Source organism: Charadrius vociferus, unplaced genomic scaffold (genome assembly GCF_000708025.1).
Source record: "Charadrius vociferus isolate BGI_N301 unplaced genomic scaffold, ASM70802v2 scaffold377, whole genome shotgun sequence".
Lineage (NCBI taxonomy): Eukaryota > Metazoa > Chordata > Aves > Charadriiformes > Charadriidae > Charadrius > Charadrius vociferus.
The window spans coordinates 284,717-306,388 of record NW_009649456.1 but is presented as its reverse complement, the minus strand read 5'-3'; the positions used below and the strand labels follow the sequence as shown (position 1 = coordinate 306,388).

Genomic DNA, 21,672 nt, shown 5'->3' with positions numbered 1-21,672 from the left:
AACCTCTCTGAAACATAAGGCATTACCTAATCTGGTATCAGTAACCAACACCCTTTCCCGAATAGCCTGGATGCTTTTATATTCAGGTTCATATCTAGATTCCTCTAAGAATCAAAACTGCAATCTTGAATTCAAAGATTCCTGACATTTTAAGAAACATCTGGATGTGAAAGTAAAATTCAAGGCTCAAACACACAGGAGGAAAAAAAAAAAAAAAGTTAAGTTCAAGGCAGCAGACAACCTAACAGTTGGAATACTCTCTACCCAGTCTACTTGCAGGAAGCGCATCACGCTAATACCTGTCTATACGTAGCACATCGTTTACCTGGTTCTTCAAATAAAGGTGTACAGCAGCACTGTAATAACTTTCATGTCCACGTACACCCAAAAAAAAGGGACATTCACCCAAAAAACATGCACAAAACTCCTATGTCCCCCTGCCAAATCTAATGATTAGTAAAATGTATGGATTCTCACATGTTCTGTATACTTGTTTGGCTCCTGATAAAAGTAAAATTGCTTCAAATTAACTACCAGCATTTGGATTAGCAGGGAATCCCCTGACATATCCCACTTCATCCCAGTCCTTATCCTCTGCATGGCACAACAGAGAATGTCTCATGAGAGCTGCAGGTACAGCACAATTATAGATTCTACTCACACACAGGAATCACAGCTGTCTTTTAAGATGTGCCATGTAAAATATACCATTATTGACCTGATACCAACTTTTATACAAGTCCACAAGAATGCGGAATTTATGACTGATTTTACTTTAGCTAGAAGACACATTTTGTAACATCATCTGCTAATAAACTTCATTACTTCTTGTTGCCCAAACTAGAACTTATAGTGATAATCTTTACATTCTTTTCTCCTAGCATCTTCCTTAACACCCATGACTGAAGTGCAACTTATCCTCAACTGACACAGCACAGTGTTGTGACAGAAAAGGTCTAAGTTGTATTTTAGAAACAGTGGCAAAGCCCATTATTTACCTCTTTACTGTGAGTCCTTGATGGAACATTACCCACGAATTACAGAATTTTACTGTTCTTTCCAATACCATTACTTTGACACCAAAATAAAGAAATTTATATCACTGAAAGTTTGTTGTATATGGAAGAAAACCAACAACCCTGCAGCACTGAAATATTGAGAATGCTACTTTAATGTAAGAAAACCTGAGAAACAGAACTCAGTAGATTCCTGAATATCTGTGTCTTTGCTTTTTTATGTGAAAATACTTTTACACTTGACTGTCTATAAAGGGCATATTCTACAGGGCAATTATCAAAACGCCAAAGAAGTCTTACTAGTCTGATATAGAGAACTTCAGAATAGTTCTGCAACACTGTGAGGACAGAATGGATTAAAAAAAATTTCATTATCCTTGCAATAAATTCAGGCAAAATGATCATGTTCATTGTTTCGGAGAAGCACTTTGGGGTCATGAGTTTGGAACACAGGAAAAAAACAGTAATTTGAACATTCAAAAATTGGTAACAGCAAAAAAGGCAATGTTTAGAGGAAGGCTGTTCTGAATGTTGTCAGACCTCCTAAATTAAATACTCTGTCAATGATCAAATGGATTAGTGAAGCTTTCCTGCATTTGAAACTATTCAGAAAACTAATAAATTAAAAGCTCTGTATTATCAACAATAGGAGTAAGCAACTTCAAATACTTTTATCCTTTTATCTCAGGATAATTATAAAAAGAGTCAAGCTAACGCTATGTGCTCTACATTTGGATGATCACAGGACACCTATTTATTTAAGAAACCACTTTGGAATCTTCGATCATTTGTATATGGGTTTACAGAAGTCACTTCTTACTGATCATAGAATTGTCTAGGTTGGAAGGGATCTTTAAGATCATCAAGTCCCTTAGCCTTCCAAACTTACATCCTTAAATCTCTTCCCGTATTACCTACTTAAGAATTAACTTCCTTTAAAAAAAAAAATAAATAAACTAGGAAGTTGCAACAAAGTTGGAATTATAAATGCTTACGGAAAGTACCCAGTACTGTGGCCCACCAGTGTAGGTAGCACCAGGTGCTATGTACTGACTGAGCAAGAGGTTCAGCTCCATAAGAAGATATCTGTGTATCAGCTCTCGCCCCATGATGGGCTGCTTGGAGTAGTGTTCATGCAAGGACTTTCCCAGCAGCTGAAGAAGTCATGGGTGAAGCCAAAAAGGGAAAATGTGGCCACAAGAAGTCAGGCCTTCTCCAAGGCTATCCTGAGGTGGAGGCGACCCATGTCTACCTTGACTTGAAACACAGAACAGCTACACTGGTGCTCCCCCTTTGCCAGGCAGCTAAATCACTGAGCAAGAACATCTGAAGACGATGGCTTTCTGGCTTTCTTCTGCTTTCATTTAATGTTTCAATGTAGTGTAACAATTTGTAGGAAGAGACAGAGGGCAAAAATAGAGCTGCCACATTTGCAAACTAAAAAAGTCTAATGAGCTACTCATGATGTATTCAAAGTAATTTTTAAGGGAAGAATCATGTTTTAAAATAAGTCTGTTAAATTGGCAACTTTGCTTTCAAGAGATTTGCTGGCTCTGAGCATCCAGCTCTACAGGCACGGTGGTTATGCTCCAAGCAAGGTGTATTAAATAAATATTGGAACATAAAAGCTGATATAAGTTACAAAAAAAAGTTCCAGAATATATTAATATCCTAAATATTTTTATTCCGACAAATTTATGATTGTTTTTTTCTATCTGCTGAAGGAACAACACAGAAGAAAGAAGTTACTACCAACCTCTGCTCACATACTAATATTAGGAGAGAAATTTAAGTTGTTCTCCTGAAATGAGCAACCACATCTCCCAGTATGGTTAGAAGGTCTACCCTTTTCTTCTTCCTGAACAGACAGGCTGTCTTCTGCTCATATCACAATTATTTGCCCACAAAACCAAGACATCAGGAAGTCAAAGAGATTATCTTCTTTACATAAGATAAAACAACAAATTTATTAAAGAACTACAAGTTTTTTCCATGTCAACTTCACTAACCACAAGTTAAAATAGGAAAGTCAAAGGACACTGGCAAAATAGGAGCTGCATTTGCCCAACAAAATTTTATCCCCAGTGATGGCAAAAATACTCAGTTTGATTCCCAAATGCTGAGTTAGCGGGAAAACACTCCAACTGGACGAAGAGGAGTTGTAACATATAAACCAGGCACTTCAATCCAAAGAAAGAAGCAATTAATATCCTTTCATGGCTGTTAGCCTGGAGAAAAGGAGCCTCAGGGGAGACCTTATAAGTCTCAACAACTATCTGAAAGGAGGCTGCAGTGAGGTGGGAGTCAACCTGTTCTGTCAAGTAACAGGTGATAGAACAAGAGGAAATGGCTTCAAGTTGTGCCAAGGGACGTTTAGATTGGATGTTAGGAAGAATTTCTTTACTGAAAGGGTCGTCAGGCATTGGAACACGTTACCCAGGGCAGTGGTGGAGTCCCCATCCCTGGAGGTATTTAAGGGTTGTGTAGATATAGTGCTCAGGGACATGGTTTAGTGGTGGGCTTGTCAGTATTCGGTTAATGATTGGACTAGATAATCTTACAGGTCTTTTCCAATCTAGGAGATTCTGTGATTCTGAGATTCTGTTCCTTGTCAGAGCAGCCCTTTGTCCAGCAGCTTCACTCAACAGGCCTGTTCTCCATATTGTCCAACTGCAATGAAAGGGACTTCACCAGAATAGTGCCACCACGAGAAAAAACACATGATTATTTACTAGGTTGGGGGGGTGGGGTGACTTGTTTGGTTGGTTTTTAGCCAAAACTCCAAAACTCTACTTGGCCTCTGCTTTTGAATAGTTCTCATCATGAATGCTGAATTCCATCCATCAGGAAAAAAAAAAAAAAAAAAAAAGAGGATTTCTTCTGATCTTTGGCATTGTTCAAATTGTGAACCTAAAGCTGAACTGAATTCTTTTTGCTACTGCCAGAAGTAATTCCAGGAATGTGAAAGTTATTACTTGGCAATGTTTAGTATTGTTATTTTACATCTATCCAAAATACATAGGACTTCCTGAAAAAATATAACTCTAACTAATGCATTTCTAAATGTACCATTTACTATAACAAGTTCACCTGTTTTGTAAGACATAACAGCTAACACAGCCCCAGCATAGGAATTTCAACATGAGAAAGTATAGACAATGTGGGAAATAAGATGTATTGCATTTAAATCTCACAGGGAGTGAGCACCATATATCTGACCCAACAGCTAAACAGCTGAAAACAGCCCTGTGCAAAAAACAGTTCCTGCAACAGCACTGTGTCATGTATACATTTTAAATGTAATCTGGTTGTTTATCTCTTACTTACATTCAAATTTATTTTATGGAATCAGAGATTCTGGAATACTTCAGACCCTTTCTGACTATAGTATCAAAATGCAGCACGTTTTAGCTCACCACTACAAAAGCAGCAGAGGTGCAAGCTTTAACAGTCACTTAACAAGGTGTAAAAACCTAAGAGGCAAAAAAAGAAAAGAATAAAGGAAAGGGGAAATAGTTTATAGTCAGAACAGGGTTTTTCAATAGCAAAGAGTCTCCTTGCTTCCCATTTTAACTAGATGGGTCACATTTTCTACTGTCAAAATAGGCATGACCACTAAACTTGTGGAACTAATCCATTTTATGCTAGCAGAAGATATGTCCCTAGACTCCTGATTTCTGATGCCATGAGAACAAAGTAAGGCCTTATGTGATCAAGTAATTAAAGCGAAGCCACTTTAAAATGTTCAGTAAATACAGTAAATCTGCTTATGCTGACAAGATATTACCTTGCTTGCAGAAATGACCATTATTTATGCACTTTCAGAGATGTCTAAAGAAGAAGAATTGTACTGTTTTATTTGTAGAATTTGCTGACAGGATTCTATTTTGGCTTGCACACATGCATATTATTTGACTCTAGTTTAGGTGCCTATTTTAAACATTTTTCATAATAGGAATATTTTAATTATCCGCTGTCTCTTGGATTAATGTTCTTTGAGAGGTATTATTATATAGAAGGCACTGAATATGCGGGAATGTCTCAAAGGAAGATGGACAACTATTAGTAACTTCAGATGACTTTCAAAGACATCAACAGATACTATCAAACTTAAATTACTTAAAGTGCAGGTACTGACATTCTTCTTTACCTTTAATAAAGCATATCTTCTGTGTCTTTATCAGTTATTACTAACATCTTCATACCACTGTTAGAGGGGCATTAAAATTCACGATATTGAGTTTATTGTACTGTTACGCAAATACTGCTGGATGTTTGTTGTGTCCTCTTCACTTTCACAGATCTTCACTATCAGTTTTATCATTAAATTAATGGTATTGTTGGTGTTGGATCTAACATTAGAACTGCCGCTCAAAGAAGTAATTCTCTCAAAAATACACATTTTTGTTTCAGATCTCAAAAAGAACATACAGTAGTGTAAAAATCAACCGAATAATATATTTAACCAAAGTAGCATGACGGACTTGTCACAGCACATAGGCATAACCCACTCAGCATCAGGGGATTCCACAAAAATGTCGCTCATAAGCCTATACACCTAGCTGCATACAGTACGTAAAGTAACTGCTTCTCAGAACACTGTCAGGTGGCAAGTAGAATGAGTTCATTTTACTTCTAGAGAAATGAGCTGAAAGCAGAGTAACAGAGTGTCATGGTACACTTTAACACCAGAATCCTAATAGCAATAGAGGTGAGTGGTTACCAAGTATGCCAGTACCATTAGATCATGGAATTACATACCATGTTGCATACAACTTCTTTTAAATGGACGAAGAGGAACGTAGGAAACTATAACTCTGAAGAATGCTTTGCCTTTTTCTTTAATTCAAAATACAAATTAATTTATTCCTATTTACTTTAAATAGATGTTATGTACCTATGCACCCATCCAGACATACATAAATAAATACCATATAGTTTAACCTACAAGGTAATCTGTGAACTTCTAAAATGTCTTAACTTCAATTTGTAAATCCAAAAATTTCACTGTATTAAAACACTCTGTAGGCTGCAGGGTTAAGTATTCTATTCCCAGAACCTTATAAAGATTATCATCCGCAATATCATCACACTACCTAGCTCTTAGACTGATCACTTTACTAGCCATACACTATTGAAGGGAAGTTTCTCCAGTCTAAGTAACTGATTAGCAACAGGAACTTCCTGATGTTCCTATTAAGCTTCACCATTCTTCTTTTATTCATACACAGATCTTCAGGAATATTATGTTTCTCCACATGGATTGAATTACTTAAAAACTCCTATCAGATACCGTTGCCTGCTTTCACGACTAGTTAAAACATGGGGAAGAGCATGGAGATGACTTCAAAGAAATGTGGCACATGATTTAAGGAAAAGTATGTACCTTGCCTTCTGAATAAAAATTTTCATCTAGAAAAACTAGTATCTATTTTTTTCTGTAGTCCTATTAAATGAATCACATTTAATCTGTGAGGGAGCACAGAAGCATGCCATAGGCTAATTGTGGTTTAAAAAGGTGGTATTTATTTTTGGATTCCGTCTGCAGTAAGGATGATAATTTGAAAAAACAGTGGTACAAGCAAAACAAATAAGAAAAATGAAAGAGTTGTGTGTTATTGTTTCAGTTGCCACTTGCTAGTACACCTTCCAAATAAAATACAACTTTCCTGTGCAAATTCTGTTTCATGTACTGAAAAACTATAGTTTTTCTTTTCCATATCCTTTTGATATTTTTTTGGCCACCATCTTCAAGGTGAAAAAAGAAAAAGCAAATAACTTGCAATGACAACTATTTCTATACTTTCTCTCACTGCCCTTCTGTTTTCTGCCCTTTCACCCTTCTCAAACCATACCAATTGAAACTTCTTCAAAAGCAAAAGGACCTATCTCTTGCCCAACCTTCTCTATATCCACATAATGTCAGGCTGTCATATGAGGCCAGATATTCCTTTCTATTTCCTATTGATACGTGAAGTCCAAAGTTATTCTATTGTCTATGTTTGAAGAGTGAATAGAAAGTGAAGTGTATCAACATTTTTGCCCAAACTGCAAGAGTATATTTTTAGAGCGATGTGAAGGGATTTAGAAGTGTGACTTCCAATTACCTTAATCGCAGCTATCTGGTTCAACATCAATACCTCGCACCAAAGTTTTAGCCTACGTTGCACATAAGTAATATAGTAATTTACCATAGGTCATCTTTATTGGCCAAGAGCTAAGAAAGAATATTTTTGAAAAAGAAAACATTTTGCATTTATTTTACCAAGGCCTCCATAAGAGTATTTATTTTGTCTCAAATAAAAACAACAAAAAGCAAAAATAGATACCTCAAACCTCTCTCCTCTGGCCCCTGTTTTATTTTTACTGTAAAAATAATGTTCTTGTCAGCCATATGAGCACGTATTTAAATTGGGGAATCACACAGTGAAGGATACTGTTTCAGATTAATATCAGATAATGCCTGAAATCTGTATCTCAGATTAAAACACTTCTCCCAGCTTTTCTCCAAGAAACACAGCAGGCTGTATCTTCAACAGCAGATGAAAACTCACCTTATTACAAAGTCATGGCTATCAATCTCTTTTCCACATCCACTGTCCAGGAGGATGCCAGAATTCCCAACAACTGCACAGGTTTTAAATCGGCGATTCTTCATTGGGGAAACTTCGGGGAGAAGGCTGTGCAAATCCTGAGAAATGTTTAGGGTGCGGCGTCTGTCCAGTACATAATGGATTACATCTCCCGGCTTGAAGCTGCTTTTGACCACTGAGACATCTCTTTCAGCATCCAAGAATCGAAGAATGTTCTTTCTGGGTTGACACAAAAACGCACAGATAAAACCCAACACTAACTGCTCGCATGGAGTTTATCTAGCAGTAATACAGACTGTTCAGACCATACAACATAAAGCAGACAGTAGATAGTGTCAGACAGACTAAGGTCATTTCCCATGCTCTAGGATGGAGTTAGAGCAAAACTGTTAGGACAGAGTTCAAATCTTGGTTACAATATAACACATAAATGCTACAGTGACAGAGCTTAATGACTTCCTACAGACAAAGGCACTGAGAGACCAAGGGAAGATGACTTCGGAAATTAGAAGGCATACTATTTTTGAGTATTTTCCAAAACTTTGGAATAAACATGTATTTGAAAAAGGACCAGAGCAGTGTGCTTTCATACAAATCTTTCAAATAAATGCCTTTTCAAAGAAATCATAGTTAAGTACACAAGGAATTTATGATTTAGGGAATAAATGCTTCACTACACTCTCATCTCTCACAAATCACCTTGGTTCAGGAATGGCCATGTTTTCTTATAGGTTATTATTTCCGCATAAGAGTAATATATTCAGTTTAGCATAAACTTGCTTCTAATTAACCGAAGTTCAGCCAGAGTTATCCTAATTAACTTGCAATAAGCACACCCACAGTCTTCTGTAACAATTTAAACAAAATCAGCTTCAAAACACACTGCAAATTAAACTACTGCAGCTCAGGGTCTAGTCAAGCTGTTAGCTGAACTCACAGAAACACTTATGAACCCTACCATCGCTTTAAATCAGTTCAGTCCAATCCTTTACCTTGCTTCTCTCCAATTAATTGTTTAAACTATTAGCTAGGTTCAGGCACATATGACCAAGATATGAGGGTTTAACAAGCTACCACAGGTCTGGTGAACTATGGTCATTAAAGACTTGTATACTCCCAGTCCACAGCAAGTAACAGGTGAAGAACGTCTGCATAAATGTGAGCTGAAGAAGTTATGTCAATTGTACCTGCTTACAGGGGTGGGGGCAGGAGTCCAAGAACTGACACGCTTTCAATACGTAAGTTCAAAACCCAACACTTTGAATGACTGCAGCTACGTACATGCCTGATACCTGCACTGGCAGCACCGAGCAGTTTTCAGCACACGCTTATCCTTGGTATAAAAAGCTGGGAAGGACTCAAAGTCAGAGAAGCAGGAGCCACTGGTAGCTCAGGATTGGAAATGAACAAAGCCTCACAAGCTTGTGTCTATCCCTGCTCTGCAAAGCATGCACATTTGTGAAGAGGTATAAAGATTGCACCGAACTTAAGCACACACTTAAGCACGATACGCTTATTGAACAGACGAGAAGTGCTGAGCTGGGACAGGGTGTTCACTACGTGTTAATTCGAATAGAAACTTTTGCCTCTGTAAGTCTAACAAGGCAAGAAGACAAAAAAAAAATAACAACTGTATTTTCCACTGCCATCAGGAGGTAAGGTGGAATTTAAAAAAGAACAGGCATTTTGTTGAGTAAGAAAATGCTATTTTTACGTAGTAAGTTTTTAGGGCAGAACTTCCTTAGAGCAGATCAAAACAGGAAAAGATAACTAGAGATGCTACTCTAGCAGCTGCAACACACACAGCGAGACACAAAGGGGAAACACCGCCCCACAAGCGAAAAGGGATGAACTATAGGAACACCATGCTCACACCAGCTAGCCCTTTTGTCGCTGCCTCAAGAGGGAAGAATATGTCTGAATGTTGCAACCAGTGACACAAAATACACACCCTGGAACTGACCTTAAAAGCCATAGGGGAAGTGAAACATGATAAAAATATTTTTAAAGTGTTTCCTCTCATTTCTTAAACTAGGACAAAAAAAAAAAAAAAAAAAAGGAAAGAATGTCTGTCTTGGACTGTCTGTTACAGCTGCCATGTATAAATGAAACAGCATCAGAGCAAAGACAGCTTGTGCTAAGGCACTCTGAGGGACTCCAAATAACAGAGCAGGACAGACAATATTAAAATACTGAGTGTCCAAAGCTTTTGGTAAAGCCAGGCAAGGTATTTCTGCAAAAGGAAGATGAAGACTTCACTGTAGCCTGCAAGTTGAATGGATTTAAGATCTCGGTGAGTTTGACAAGCTTAATTTTGTGGGTACTCTGCAAGGATATATAAATTGCTACAAAACAAAAAAGAGCAAGAAAGAAGGAATTGCCCAGTCTAGCAGTATTAAAAATGACTAAAATTCATTACTTAAGAACAGAGCTACCAGAGCTGTGGATGTGAAAGACAAGATGAATGCATTAAAAGTGAGCAATAGCACCAGCCAAGCTATCCAGAGACTCATTTCACACACTCTGACGTGAGAAGGGCTGACCACAAAGCCTCAAAAAGAAAAAAAAAAATCATGTGAAATGTACAGAAACCTAGGGCTCTAACTAAAAAAAGTCACATGTGATCATCAGAAGATTCACTTTAGTAATTTAAAGCACCCATCCCTGATACTAGAATGAATGTTTCTAATACTGTTTCTGTTAGCAAACAAGTAGCAACATTTGTACATTAATAGAGCATCTTGTGTATTATTTTAAAACATAAGAGGAAGGCAGTGAAGTTATGCAAACAGTGCCAAAAAAATAAAAGCACTTTGGCTTCCATTTTGAATTTGGTTACTTACAGTCAAAGATTATTTATCTCTCTATGTGCTTACATATGCTCACAGATATTCCTCCAAAGGGTTTCAAGTGGACCTGAATTATATTCAGATAATCAATCAACCACTAATTTAAGAGAGCTGAAATTTCCTAAATGTCTAAGGAATTTTTTTCAATAAAGTTTTGAGATGGCCGTCACTGCATCTTAGTATCTTCTCACATATTTAAAAACTTCTTCTTATCTGAAGTTGTCAGTAGCATATTCAATTAAACGTATGCACAGGTATTACAGTACATATAAGAATCCTTGTGTTACAGATGTATAATAATGCTAACATTAAAAAAATTTTAATTGATTCATCTGACTGTATCCAGATATCTTTTAATACTGAAAGAAATATGATTAAGAATGCAGAGTTCATGCTATTGTTTTAAGTTCCTTTGTGCTACCGATTCATCTGTACCATGGGTATAGTAGTACTTCCCATTTTAACATAAGTGTTCAGAGAAAAAAAAATTACTAAGTATATAGATGAGTGCCTCAATCAGTCCTGATGCTGTTTAATAAGAACTTGTTTAAACCTCTGCTCTGTCCCATGAAGAGCACTGAAAATAGCACAAGGTTATTCTGATTAAACAAACATGACAAAATAACTTAAAATAAGTGCTAATCCACATCCAGCTGCATATAAAATTCAAAATTAAGCTCAATTAGAGGAAGGAAAAAAACCAGTATGATTTTCAGTAAAACTTGAAGCAAAGGTGTTCTGCAGCCTCAAGTTAAAATGTATAAAGACACTGTTTTTATTTGAGGTGATCTTCAAGTTTTGTTTTGATGAATAAAACTGTATCTGGGGTGTGGCCTGAGCCCTTTGTGGGCAGGTGAGGCAGATGTGGCTCGCTCTTATCTGAAGCCAAGCAGCTGTTTGCAACATGTTTACATGACTCACAGAAACATGGTGTCACAATCTGTGGTTGACCCAGAGTTTTTCTTTGATAACCAGAAACAGATGTTCATAATATTTAAATACCAACTAGAACTCCCAGTTATCTGATAAAGTACATGTAACAGACAGCATTGTCTCTGAAGAGCTTTCCAAATGATATAAATGTGTATTGTTCTGGGGCAACACGGCGACATTTTTCTACTTGTGCGCACTTTTCTGGTTTTATTTTTTACTGTGGTCTTTCTACTACAATGGCAAGCTCTCTCTCATCTGCCTCAGAATTGTGTGGATTAAGAAGAGAAAATAAATCACTTAAACATTTGACTTTTAAAATTATAAATAAATTTATATTTTCAGACATTGCCAACAATACTGAAATATGACCAACACTTTTCCTGGGAAAATCATTCCTTTCAAGCAAGGCAGTGCCCGAAATCCTCACTGCTGGGGCATCTGGACTTGCCTGGACCCCAGCAGTGAGGGGAAGCTGCTGAGCTGCATCCTCAGTATCCAGGAAGATGGTCTGGCTCACCAGCAATCACATTACGGAAACAGCGACAGACAAAGGGATTACCTAGTGCACACTCTGCCCCCCCTAAAGATGTGCCTTTACCTACATCATCCTCAGCGCATGTTTATCTAACCTATGCCTAACAACCTCCCATGGTGGGGACTCGGCAAACTCCCCGTGCAGTCTATATCATTGCTTCCCCAGACTTACCAGCAGCACAATATTCCTCGTGCTAGCTCTGGTCTTTCCCACAGCAACCAACACCTGTTCTTGTTTCTTATGCCTTTCCTGTGGAGGACAAACTATTCCTTACTCTTGGCAATAGCCTTCATTTACCTGAGGCTAAGAAGCTATCCAACTTTTTTTAAAAACTTTTATTTTTTAATTGGACCAGCCCTGTGTTGTAGTACTCCGACCCCTCTTGTTGCTCTCCTGCAGACTTTCACAGACTGATTCACACAGGTCCGTAAACAACCTAATTTTCTAACTCAAGCAAGTCCTGATGCTGTTTTGCACACCCCAGTTGGAAGGAAGAAGGCGGCTCTCAGCCTTTGAAATCACCAAGGACTACGACCTAAGTAAAACATACTCTTTGCAAGTTAAATTAGTTTAATTAAAAAACAAAACAAAACAAAACAAGAACAAACTGTGGTAACACAAGGTCACAGGCTGCCCTTGTAGGTGGCTACAGCTACAGCTCCTGGTGGCCTCCTGAGGAGGCAGCGGGGACTATGAGTGTTTGTTCTTGTGTTGGGTTTGGCTTTAGTCTGACTGGGAGGGAGTTTTGAGAAAACATCTTCAAAGAAAGCAGCATTTAGAATCATAGAATAGTTTGGGTTGGAAGGGGACTTTAAAGGCCATCTAGTGCAACCCCTGATCTGGGTTTATTAGAAATACACCCGGCTGCAACTAACCATGGAAAGGTTCCCAGCATTCCCCGGCCCATGGAGGATCACACCAACAGAAATCATAGAATGGTTTAGGTTGGAAAGGAATGGTTTAGAATCATAGAATGGTTTAGGTTGGAAAGGACCTTGAAGATCGAGTTCCAACCCCTGCCTATGGCAGGGACACCTCCCACTAGACCAGGTAATGCCATATTACAGGAAGCTGCTGTCTGCCTCAGTCCCCATTCAAACCCTCCTCACGTCCACCCCACTCTCCCTTGACCAAAAAGGTCTCTTCAGTAGCTGAAGCACATACTAATCGGGCATATAAATCTTCAGTGGGCATGACTCAAGTAATGCTTACCATAGAAGGCCAGCCATACATCTGCTTTTCATGAAGTCAAGCAAGTTAGAGTCAAAAGAAAGGAGTCAAAAGAGTTAATCACCCCAACTGACAGTGAACACTGACTTACAGTTGAGGCAAGGGTCTAAGGAGGCAAAAAGCCCTTAAGGCTTATTATGACTAAACCAGACTAGAAAGCCCCAGTTTGCATGTCTAGGAGACACAGAAGATCTGAAGGAAACAGTGCAACTGGCCCAAAAATGTTACTTTAAAAGTTTCAGAGTAACTGTATTGCCCAATTGCTAGTTCAGTATTTACCGCTTGTGCTTCAGGGACTTATCATAGCAGTTTCATATTAACTTGAAAGACAAACAATGATAATAATCTGAACCTTTCTAAGGAGGAAGTTGCATTTTTTTTTAATGATGCTGTTAACATCTTACAAGTTCTCACACTTTTCTGACAGGAAATTTCCACTCATCAAGTTCTCTGTTACATTGCAAAGAGATAAATAGACCTTTTTTTTTTTTTTTTCCATTTTGCCTTCCTGCAGCTCAAAACCTTCATCTGCTCTCTCCAACAATAAACGGCCACATTTAATCAAAAAATAAATGGAAGAAGAAAGTCACACACTGAGACGTCAGACTGTAGGTCATTTCACAAAGGCCACAGATGTGCTGGCATCAGTCCTGCACAGGCGGCTTCCCCAGATAGGTTCGTACTATCTCAGCCACACCTCTCCTTTCTGAAAGTACGGCCTTCAATACAACTTGAATTTCCTTATTTCTGTAACTGGAAAACCTTCACATTGCTACAGAGAGCAGAAAGGACTTAAGACACAAAACCTCACAGACAGTGGGTTCTCCCTCTTCTTCATGACTGAAACCATTCAGACAGAAGGGGAGCCAAGCAAGCAGTCTTCTTCCCTTAGGCACAGGAATTACCAATTATTCTTCAAAGAACTTGTCATCAATCAGAAGGTACTATCAGTTGGAAAAATCCCTCTCCCACTAGACCAATTGTGACTGGCAAAGCAGCAACTTTGATAGTCTCAAGTAACTAATAATACCCATCATTTCCACATGAATCACAGAAAGTCTAGCTCTTTCTTGTAATGCCTGGTTAACACCTCCAAAGGGCTGTCTCCCTCCCAAAAGAGCTGCTACACTCACTAGGCTGCCTCTTCTGGCTGCAAAGTTCCAGAAAGCATCTTGTGACACCAGAAACCCAATGGAAGCTTTTAATCCTCCCTTGGGCTCCTGACAAAGGAGCTTTTTCACTCATTGACTCCTATCAGAGCCTGGTCTTGCCAAGAATTCATAGGACCTTTGAGGTTGATAGACTTGGTCACTAATCTGAGCAAAAGTAAGATGGCCAGATATGACACCCACAGTCAACAAAGCAAATAGTAAAACATAATATTCCAGCTGCCAGCCAACTAGGTCCAGACACACCATTGATCAACAGTCCTTGCACAAAGCAAAACTCATTATCAAATATTTTCTACATTTTAAAATTGCTAATGCGGGTGCAAAGCTGACATAAGAAACAAAAGCAGCTGGCATTTATGGGTGATTTTAAGGTCTACAAAATGTCTTTATGCTCTACACTAATGGTTTCACAAATTATTTCTCCATGGCTAAGAACTGATAACTTTTTATACATTGTTCACAGGGTCTAGCTTTTTTTTTCTCTTTCTTTCTTTCTTACTATTATTTGCTATGGTCAACCTCACACCACCAGACCACCACTGTTCACACTAAAGTTGCAATAATAGAGTATGAATCATCTTCATGGTCTACACAGTGCACGTAATGTGCTTTGGAGGGTTGAACAGTTAGTTTAACTATGAGAACACTCTAGGAGATTGCTAGACACATTTGAAGTTAGTCCTGATAGGTCTGTAAGTGTAAAAATATTTACGGCGAAGATGCTTCTTACTGCTGTGACAGGGAAGAAAGGTGTATAGCAAACCGCCTGTAAAAGTGAAAGAAGAATGCACATTGTTTAGTCAGCATCAGAGGGGAACACATATCACAAGGGACTGTACGTGGCTTCCTCAGGGAAACGCATGCCAAACCTCCCTCCCTTACCGCTGGGTACCATTACTGAATATGCTATGTACGTTAGCAAAGAGGATTTCTAGAAAGAATATCACTGGCTGGTAGCACCGATACCTTTCATATAGCTTATGTCAAATTTTGGCCCTAAATTACATTAATCTAAAATCTTTTACTGGTTCAGTGAAAACACCTGCTCTCTGCCCCAGTGTTCATGATGGTAGCTATTTCCTCTCAAAACAAGACTAGTGAGGTGGACATCTAAATAAACTCCACTTTATGATCTCTACCGTACAGAAAATCCTTACACTGATAAAGTAGAACCTTTACTGCTTAAACCAGTGTAGAAGATACACATCTTTCTTCACTTACTACTGAGACCAAAAAACATCCTTCGCTGCAAAATTTTTAAAAAACACCACATAATCACATCATGATGCTTCTTAAGAGCACATTAGTAATTTATAAAATGAGAGAACTCTCCCCCCCAGTCAACAGTAAATCAAAATACTGATTTTTAAACTCATGATTTTGGTACATTGAGATGATACACATGTAGTTACAGGCTTAAAAAAAAATCTAAAGCATTCTCTGCTGTTTTACCTCTTTTTCTGAATGACATATTTTGCTTTTGAAACAAATGAAAAATGAGCATAACCCAAGCTTCATTTTCTTTTTTAATTTGAATCAAAAAGTTATTGTAATATTTTTACTTGTTTGTTGTTTAGCTTGAGCCATTGGTTTTAAATGGTTTTGAAATATGACACTTACTTTTTCAAGAAAGTGACTGAAAAGGGTTGTCTGTCTCTGCTTATAGTTACTCAATGGCTTCCAAATCAGTCTACTTCACAAGTAAAACAGTGTGGTATTTTCTCCTATTTGTCAGAATCATAACCTATGAGTTGAAATTTCAACCGTATTCTTCTGAAGTTACTCAATATTTCTCCAACTTGAATTGTCAGTTATATGCATATCAATTTCAAATACTGTTACGGATATAGAAAATCTGCTTATCTTTCCTAGACTACTTTGGAACAGAACTTAGCCTTTACTAAACAACCATACACTGGTCAAACAGGCTGCATCTGAACAGATGGTCCTGGAAAGAACTCCATTCCTGAGCAGCACTTCAGCTGCATTTTAGGGTGACCACCAGGTCTTCACCAGTAGGAAACTCAGGTGCCCAGGGAACAGCCGAGTGCCTGAGAGTCCCTTAGTAGGGAGTCAGGGAGCGGGGACTCCACAGAGCTCCACAGAGCACTTGCCAGGCAGCTGAGACACAGCCATAGGCTCCAGAATATTAATTTGCCTACCCAAATCCTGCTATTCCTTCCATCCCTGATGCTGTTCCTCAGCTTTCGCAGCTGAGCCACGCCCATCATAGCACAAGACTTCCAAAACATCAATCCTTTACTACAGCTTCACACATTTCTAAGCTACCCGTATTTTCTGCACGTTTTAGAATCAGTGACATAAAATAGCAGTCATTAAAAAAAAAATGCCTTAAGTTCCTTATTCAGAGAAGCCATGCTTTCGTACATGGAAGTAGTGCTTGTCTAAGAGTTTTGTAAGCTGTCCTTTAATTAAAAAAAAAAGGTAGAAAGGGAAATTACATAGAAACCACATTTTAATTAGATCAAATTCCTATTCAAAACCTTAACATTCAGAAAATAAAGTCTACTTTGCTATGTCATTGCTGCTAAAAATAGTTATTTTCTATCATTTTTCACAGAATGTGACACTCCTAGTCCTCCACACTGCCGACCCACGCTCCATACACTTTCTCACTGGCCACCTTCCTGACAAAGACAGGGAAGATGCAATGACAATACAACACACCTGCAAGCTTCTGCTTTCCCTTCTCTCAAGCCCCAAGGTGAGTAGATCCACTGTGACGACTAAGACACATCAGAACTACCACTCACTTTAGCTCTGCTACTGTTTCTCCCCGCTCAGCATGAACCTAAGGCTCTTGCTGGCCTCTCTGCCCTCAGGAAAGAAAACTGCCTAAGATACGGGTGTTGTCAACATCTGACCTTGTGACTTGGACCAGCCACAGACAAGGTTGGGTTTGCAGCACCTGACGTCCTAGCTCTTGACCCCTAGGTCTAAGTTGCCTGCCTAAGCTCCCTTTGTAGTTAAGGGAGGAAAATTGGTATGTTCAAGGCCTTCCATCTGTTCTATTTCAGACTTTTAGGATGAGAGGAAATCACGTCCTAAAAGTGTCAGCTTCTCACCACTGACTGCAAGAGAGTTCTAAACAACCAGTTCAAATGTGGACATGCATAATGTAGATACTGACTGCATGGGTCTGATTGACACAGCCAGATGAAAACATCTTGTTTATTCTTATAAAGGATGACTTGACTGTGGAGTCTAATGTAATTTAGTTACATTTATTTTGAACCCTAAATACATACCATTATAAAACATTCACCTGCAACCGTAAATCAAATGACTGTTTTCCATACAAGAAGAATTATAGGCGATGTGAAATTAAAAGAATTATAGGTAATATGAAATGAACTGCTTTTTATTTAAGACACTCACCTTATTTCCAGTGCCAAAGAAGAATTGATTTTCCAACCTTCTACACCATGCTGGAAGATTGAGGAGCCACCCTTTCGAATTATCTTATCAGAGCTATTGATCATTGATCTACTTAAACTCAGTTCACCATCTCTGCAATGCAATATAGAAAAGACACAATTACACCAAGGTTAACTGTAGTTATAAATAATTTAAGTCACAAGCACCAGTGATATTTCCTTTTATTCACAACAAAAAGAAGCCGTTATCTCTCTGTTTGCCAAAGCAAATAAACTGTACCTGTGAGAAATCTACGGGACACCTATATCCTATATCTAATACTTGATTATGCAAATTAAGAGCTTAAATATGTTTCTATTTGTAATGAAATAGATGGAATAAAAATCACAATAAACTTCAAATTGTGAACCTGGACCAAACTTCAGTATGCTTGTGAGGCAAATTCTGCACTTCAATGTTCCAAATTTCCAGTACTAAACTAAGAATTAAGTGATAACTTTCAAACCTTTGCCCAACAATTGCTCATGTTCTACAATAATGGCCTCGTAGATTCCCTTTGCATCCTATTGATACAAAAAGACTTTCATGCACGGAATTCTAGAGTTTAACACCATACAAACCACAAAATTTGCTCAAGAATTCCTCAAACTTTTGTATGCACGCATCCAAACAACCCTAGTTGTCTTATCCTCTTCATCAATCTTATCATACTCATAAATTTTGGTATGGCAACCTTAAAAAAAATAAAGAAACACAGTAAGCTGTGGGTGATGACCACTGAACATCTGATGAGGTATCATGTTACTTAAGTTGTTAGGTCTAAAAATCTGTTTTTATCTCCATGCTTCCCTTGTCTTCCATACTGCTTCTATTTAGGTGCCAGAGCAATGTTCAGCTATGTTCATACCTAGCTGTTAATGATAAATACATCAAAGTTGTTGGATATAGCTTTCTACCATGTAGAATGTCTTGTATCTTAGGAGCGCATGTTACAATAACATACAGAAATCTCTATATGTTAACTAAGTGCGCTCTGAAATACTGCCAACAACAATAACTTCACTTAGCTTTCTAACAGAACTTTTTGACCACCAGCCATTCAACCAACAAAATGGAAAACATGTGTGACTGTTAAGCTTTTTAGGGAATCGCTGACTCTTGTCTTCCCATGGCTCTAAGTTCTTAAAACAACTGCATCCCAGCCCCTAGTGAGAACTACACCAACATTACTGATATATATATATATATATTAAAAAGTATTAATACTTGGTAGACTATATGGTAGATTGAACTCAAACAAACCAATAACTAAGCTAAATTAAAAAAAAAACCACAGTAACATGTAGTCATTTGCAAAAAGTGCTGTGATTGCAAAAGCCCCTGTAACTAATAAACCAGTATTATACACTTCATCAAAAACAACCCAGCATTACTAGCAACACTCTCCCTCCCTCATCCCCTTTACGCCAACACGCTGCAGCACTGACATTGCACTGACTCATAGGTAAGACTGCCACCTACCGAAAAACCTACAGCTCTAAGCAATAGTGTAAGTACAAGATCTGTATGCAAATTATCCAAATCATGCTACCTTGAGGGCATGGGAGGATGCTGCAGAAGTCCCTAAATTCAATAACCAGAACGCAATTAATACTTTTTGCTACTTTAAAACGTTTTATTCCCTTAAAAAAGTCCATAATGTTTGCAAATATAATTATCACGTATATTTTCCTGCCTATATTTTCTAGATGCATAGAGTGTATGCATCTAAAGGAAAATTACCAAACAACATCCAGGTAAAATACTCAGTCTAAAAGTACTTCAGAGATGTCTCCAGTTTATGCTGGATGAAACGTTATCCAGTATAGACTTTAAGTTGACAAAACTTAGCAACAAAATATGTTGCCAACACCTAAAGCACTGTAGCATTTGAAATGTGGTTCATACATATTCACAAACTACATCTGCAGTAAGCTATATAGATTGTACAGTAAAACAATGTTAAATTATGTTCTCATAAGCTAAAAGAAGGCCTGAAGCACTTTGTGTTAAAGTTCTACTATGAACACAATGGTGTTCACTCACATGCTCTGCTCCCTTTTATTGGTATTATTTAATGTTCACTTAAAGTAATGTTAAATAAATTAACACATAAAAAGCTAAATTTACTCCAGAAAAATCTCGTTGTGTAAACAACTGTGAAATAAATTTGGGCTACCTTGTATCTTCTAGAATCACTGCAAATCTTCTTTGATGTAAATTATACAGCTTCCGTAGCGACAGCAACTTGTGGCTGACAGTGTCAACCTTCACTCTGAATTACTTTGCCTTGGTCACCAATCAGGCCAATAAAATATGAGTATCTCTTTTCCTCAAGACACTTCATTAAATATAAATAACCGTCTTCAAGCATATTCCACATCAGTAGAAGATAATGCTGTTTAAGAAACACTGCATTCCACATAATATGTGTGTTTCATTACATGCTTGACCTTTAAAGGGACACTACTGTTTAATTAAAGAAGGGCATGCTTTCGCAATTATTGTCCTAGCAAACTTTGCTATAAGAACACAGCTGACTTAGCGTTTATTACATACTTCAAAAATGCACATAGTCCATTTTGGAATGTCTGGGATTTACCTGCAGTGTCGCTAATAACCATAAATTGGGCCACCTCACGCATTCACAGTTCTGCATTACTGGTACTTCTGGAAGTAAAACATCCCATGGAAAACCAACTTTGCTTGCCTATGTCAAAAATCACCAAATGGCATGAGCCCTTCCTTCAGGAGAAAGGCAAGTGTAACATCATAGTGGCAGGAGATACTAGTGGTATACTTAGGATTTTTTTTTCCTGCTTCGTACAGTAACGGAGGGGAAGACAGGCTGGGAAAAGAAACTGTATTCCAATATCCTTAGCCAAAGTGAGTTGCACCATACTGCACAAGAAGTCTCACAGAAGCAGAGACATCACTAAATGACCTGGCAGAAGTACACTGCAGCTACACTTTAAAGTGTTGTTAAGGACATACACATTTATGACTAAACATACTTATTTTCTTTCCTTTAATATTAAATCATCAGTTCATTTTAGTACCTTTTAAATCCTGTCAAACAATGTATCATAAGCTGAAGGGGGCTTTTTTTATTTCAAATATATATGGATTCTACCTTGTGACTAATTTCTGAATCATTTTAGCAGCTACCTCTAGTCTGACAGGAAAAGGAGCAGATATTAAGACACATGGGTATCTTTAATGCTGATTCTCCCTCACACATTTGTTTTCACATGTATTTTTTTTCCCACTCCTACAATTTTAAACTTCTGTGCATCTCGGAAGTATGCAATACTACAGCACCGCGGCAGAAAGTGGGCTTAAACCCAGGAGGAACAAGAGGGAAAGTTAACAGCAAGTTGTGAAAATCTTTAATACCAAGGAAAGCAAACATCGCATCATTAACCACACACAAGCATAGGCGAGGCCAGCCTCTGCTCCCAGCAGGTGCCAGGACCACTGCTACCCAGTTGTGCCCAGCTGTACCCAGCTGCCTGCACTCCACTCCCACAACGACCTGCCTGGATAAGGGCAAGGGAAGAGGGATGCATTTTCTGCCTTTAACTTTGGGGACTGCAGGGGTGAAGAGGGGACCAAGCAGATCGTAAATTGCCCCAGCGTCCTCCAGGGTCCTACCAGAACTTAGAACCTCCTTATGCCTCCTCCTCAAATTAAGGCAAGGGCTTATAGCAAAGGATGAAAATCTGCTGTGAATGCATCTACCCCCTGCCCCCGCCTCCAGGCGATTTGCACAAGCAAAGAGAAAGTGTGAGCCCCTTCCCTGCCTTTGCTGATTTCACTAAGCGAACCCGGAATTTACACATCCCTCCTGTGGGGGGAAAAAAAAAAAAAAATTATACCCCCCCAAGGAGAAACAGGCTTGGCTGA

The 21,672-nt window shown here is 38.3% G+C and overlaps 1 protein-coding gene across 1 annotated transcript in view; it reads right to left on the bottom strand.

Annotated features, from left to right (window-relative positions):
- ST8SIA4 (ST8 alpha-N-acetyl-neuraminide alpha-2,8-sialyltransferase 4) overlaps positions 1-21,335 on the bottom strand; it is a 53,780-nt gene extending 32,445 nt beyond the window's left edge. Inside the window, exons 1-3 of the mRNA XM_009889711.1 lie at positions 21,271-21,335; positions 17,728-17,859; positions 7,571-7,828 (exon numbers count right to left, since the gene is read on the bottom strand). Of these exons, the coding sequence (XP_009888013.1) occupies positions 7,571-7,828; positions 17,728-17,859; positions 21,271-21,335 (455 nt within the window). The remainder of the gene's footprint in view (positions 1-7,570; positions 7,829-17,727; positions 17,860-21,270) is intronic.
- Positions 21,336-21,672: the final 337 nt, after the last annotated feature.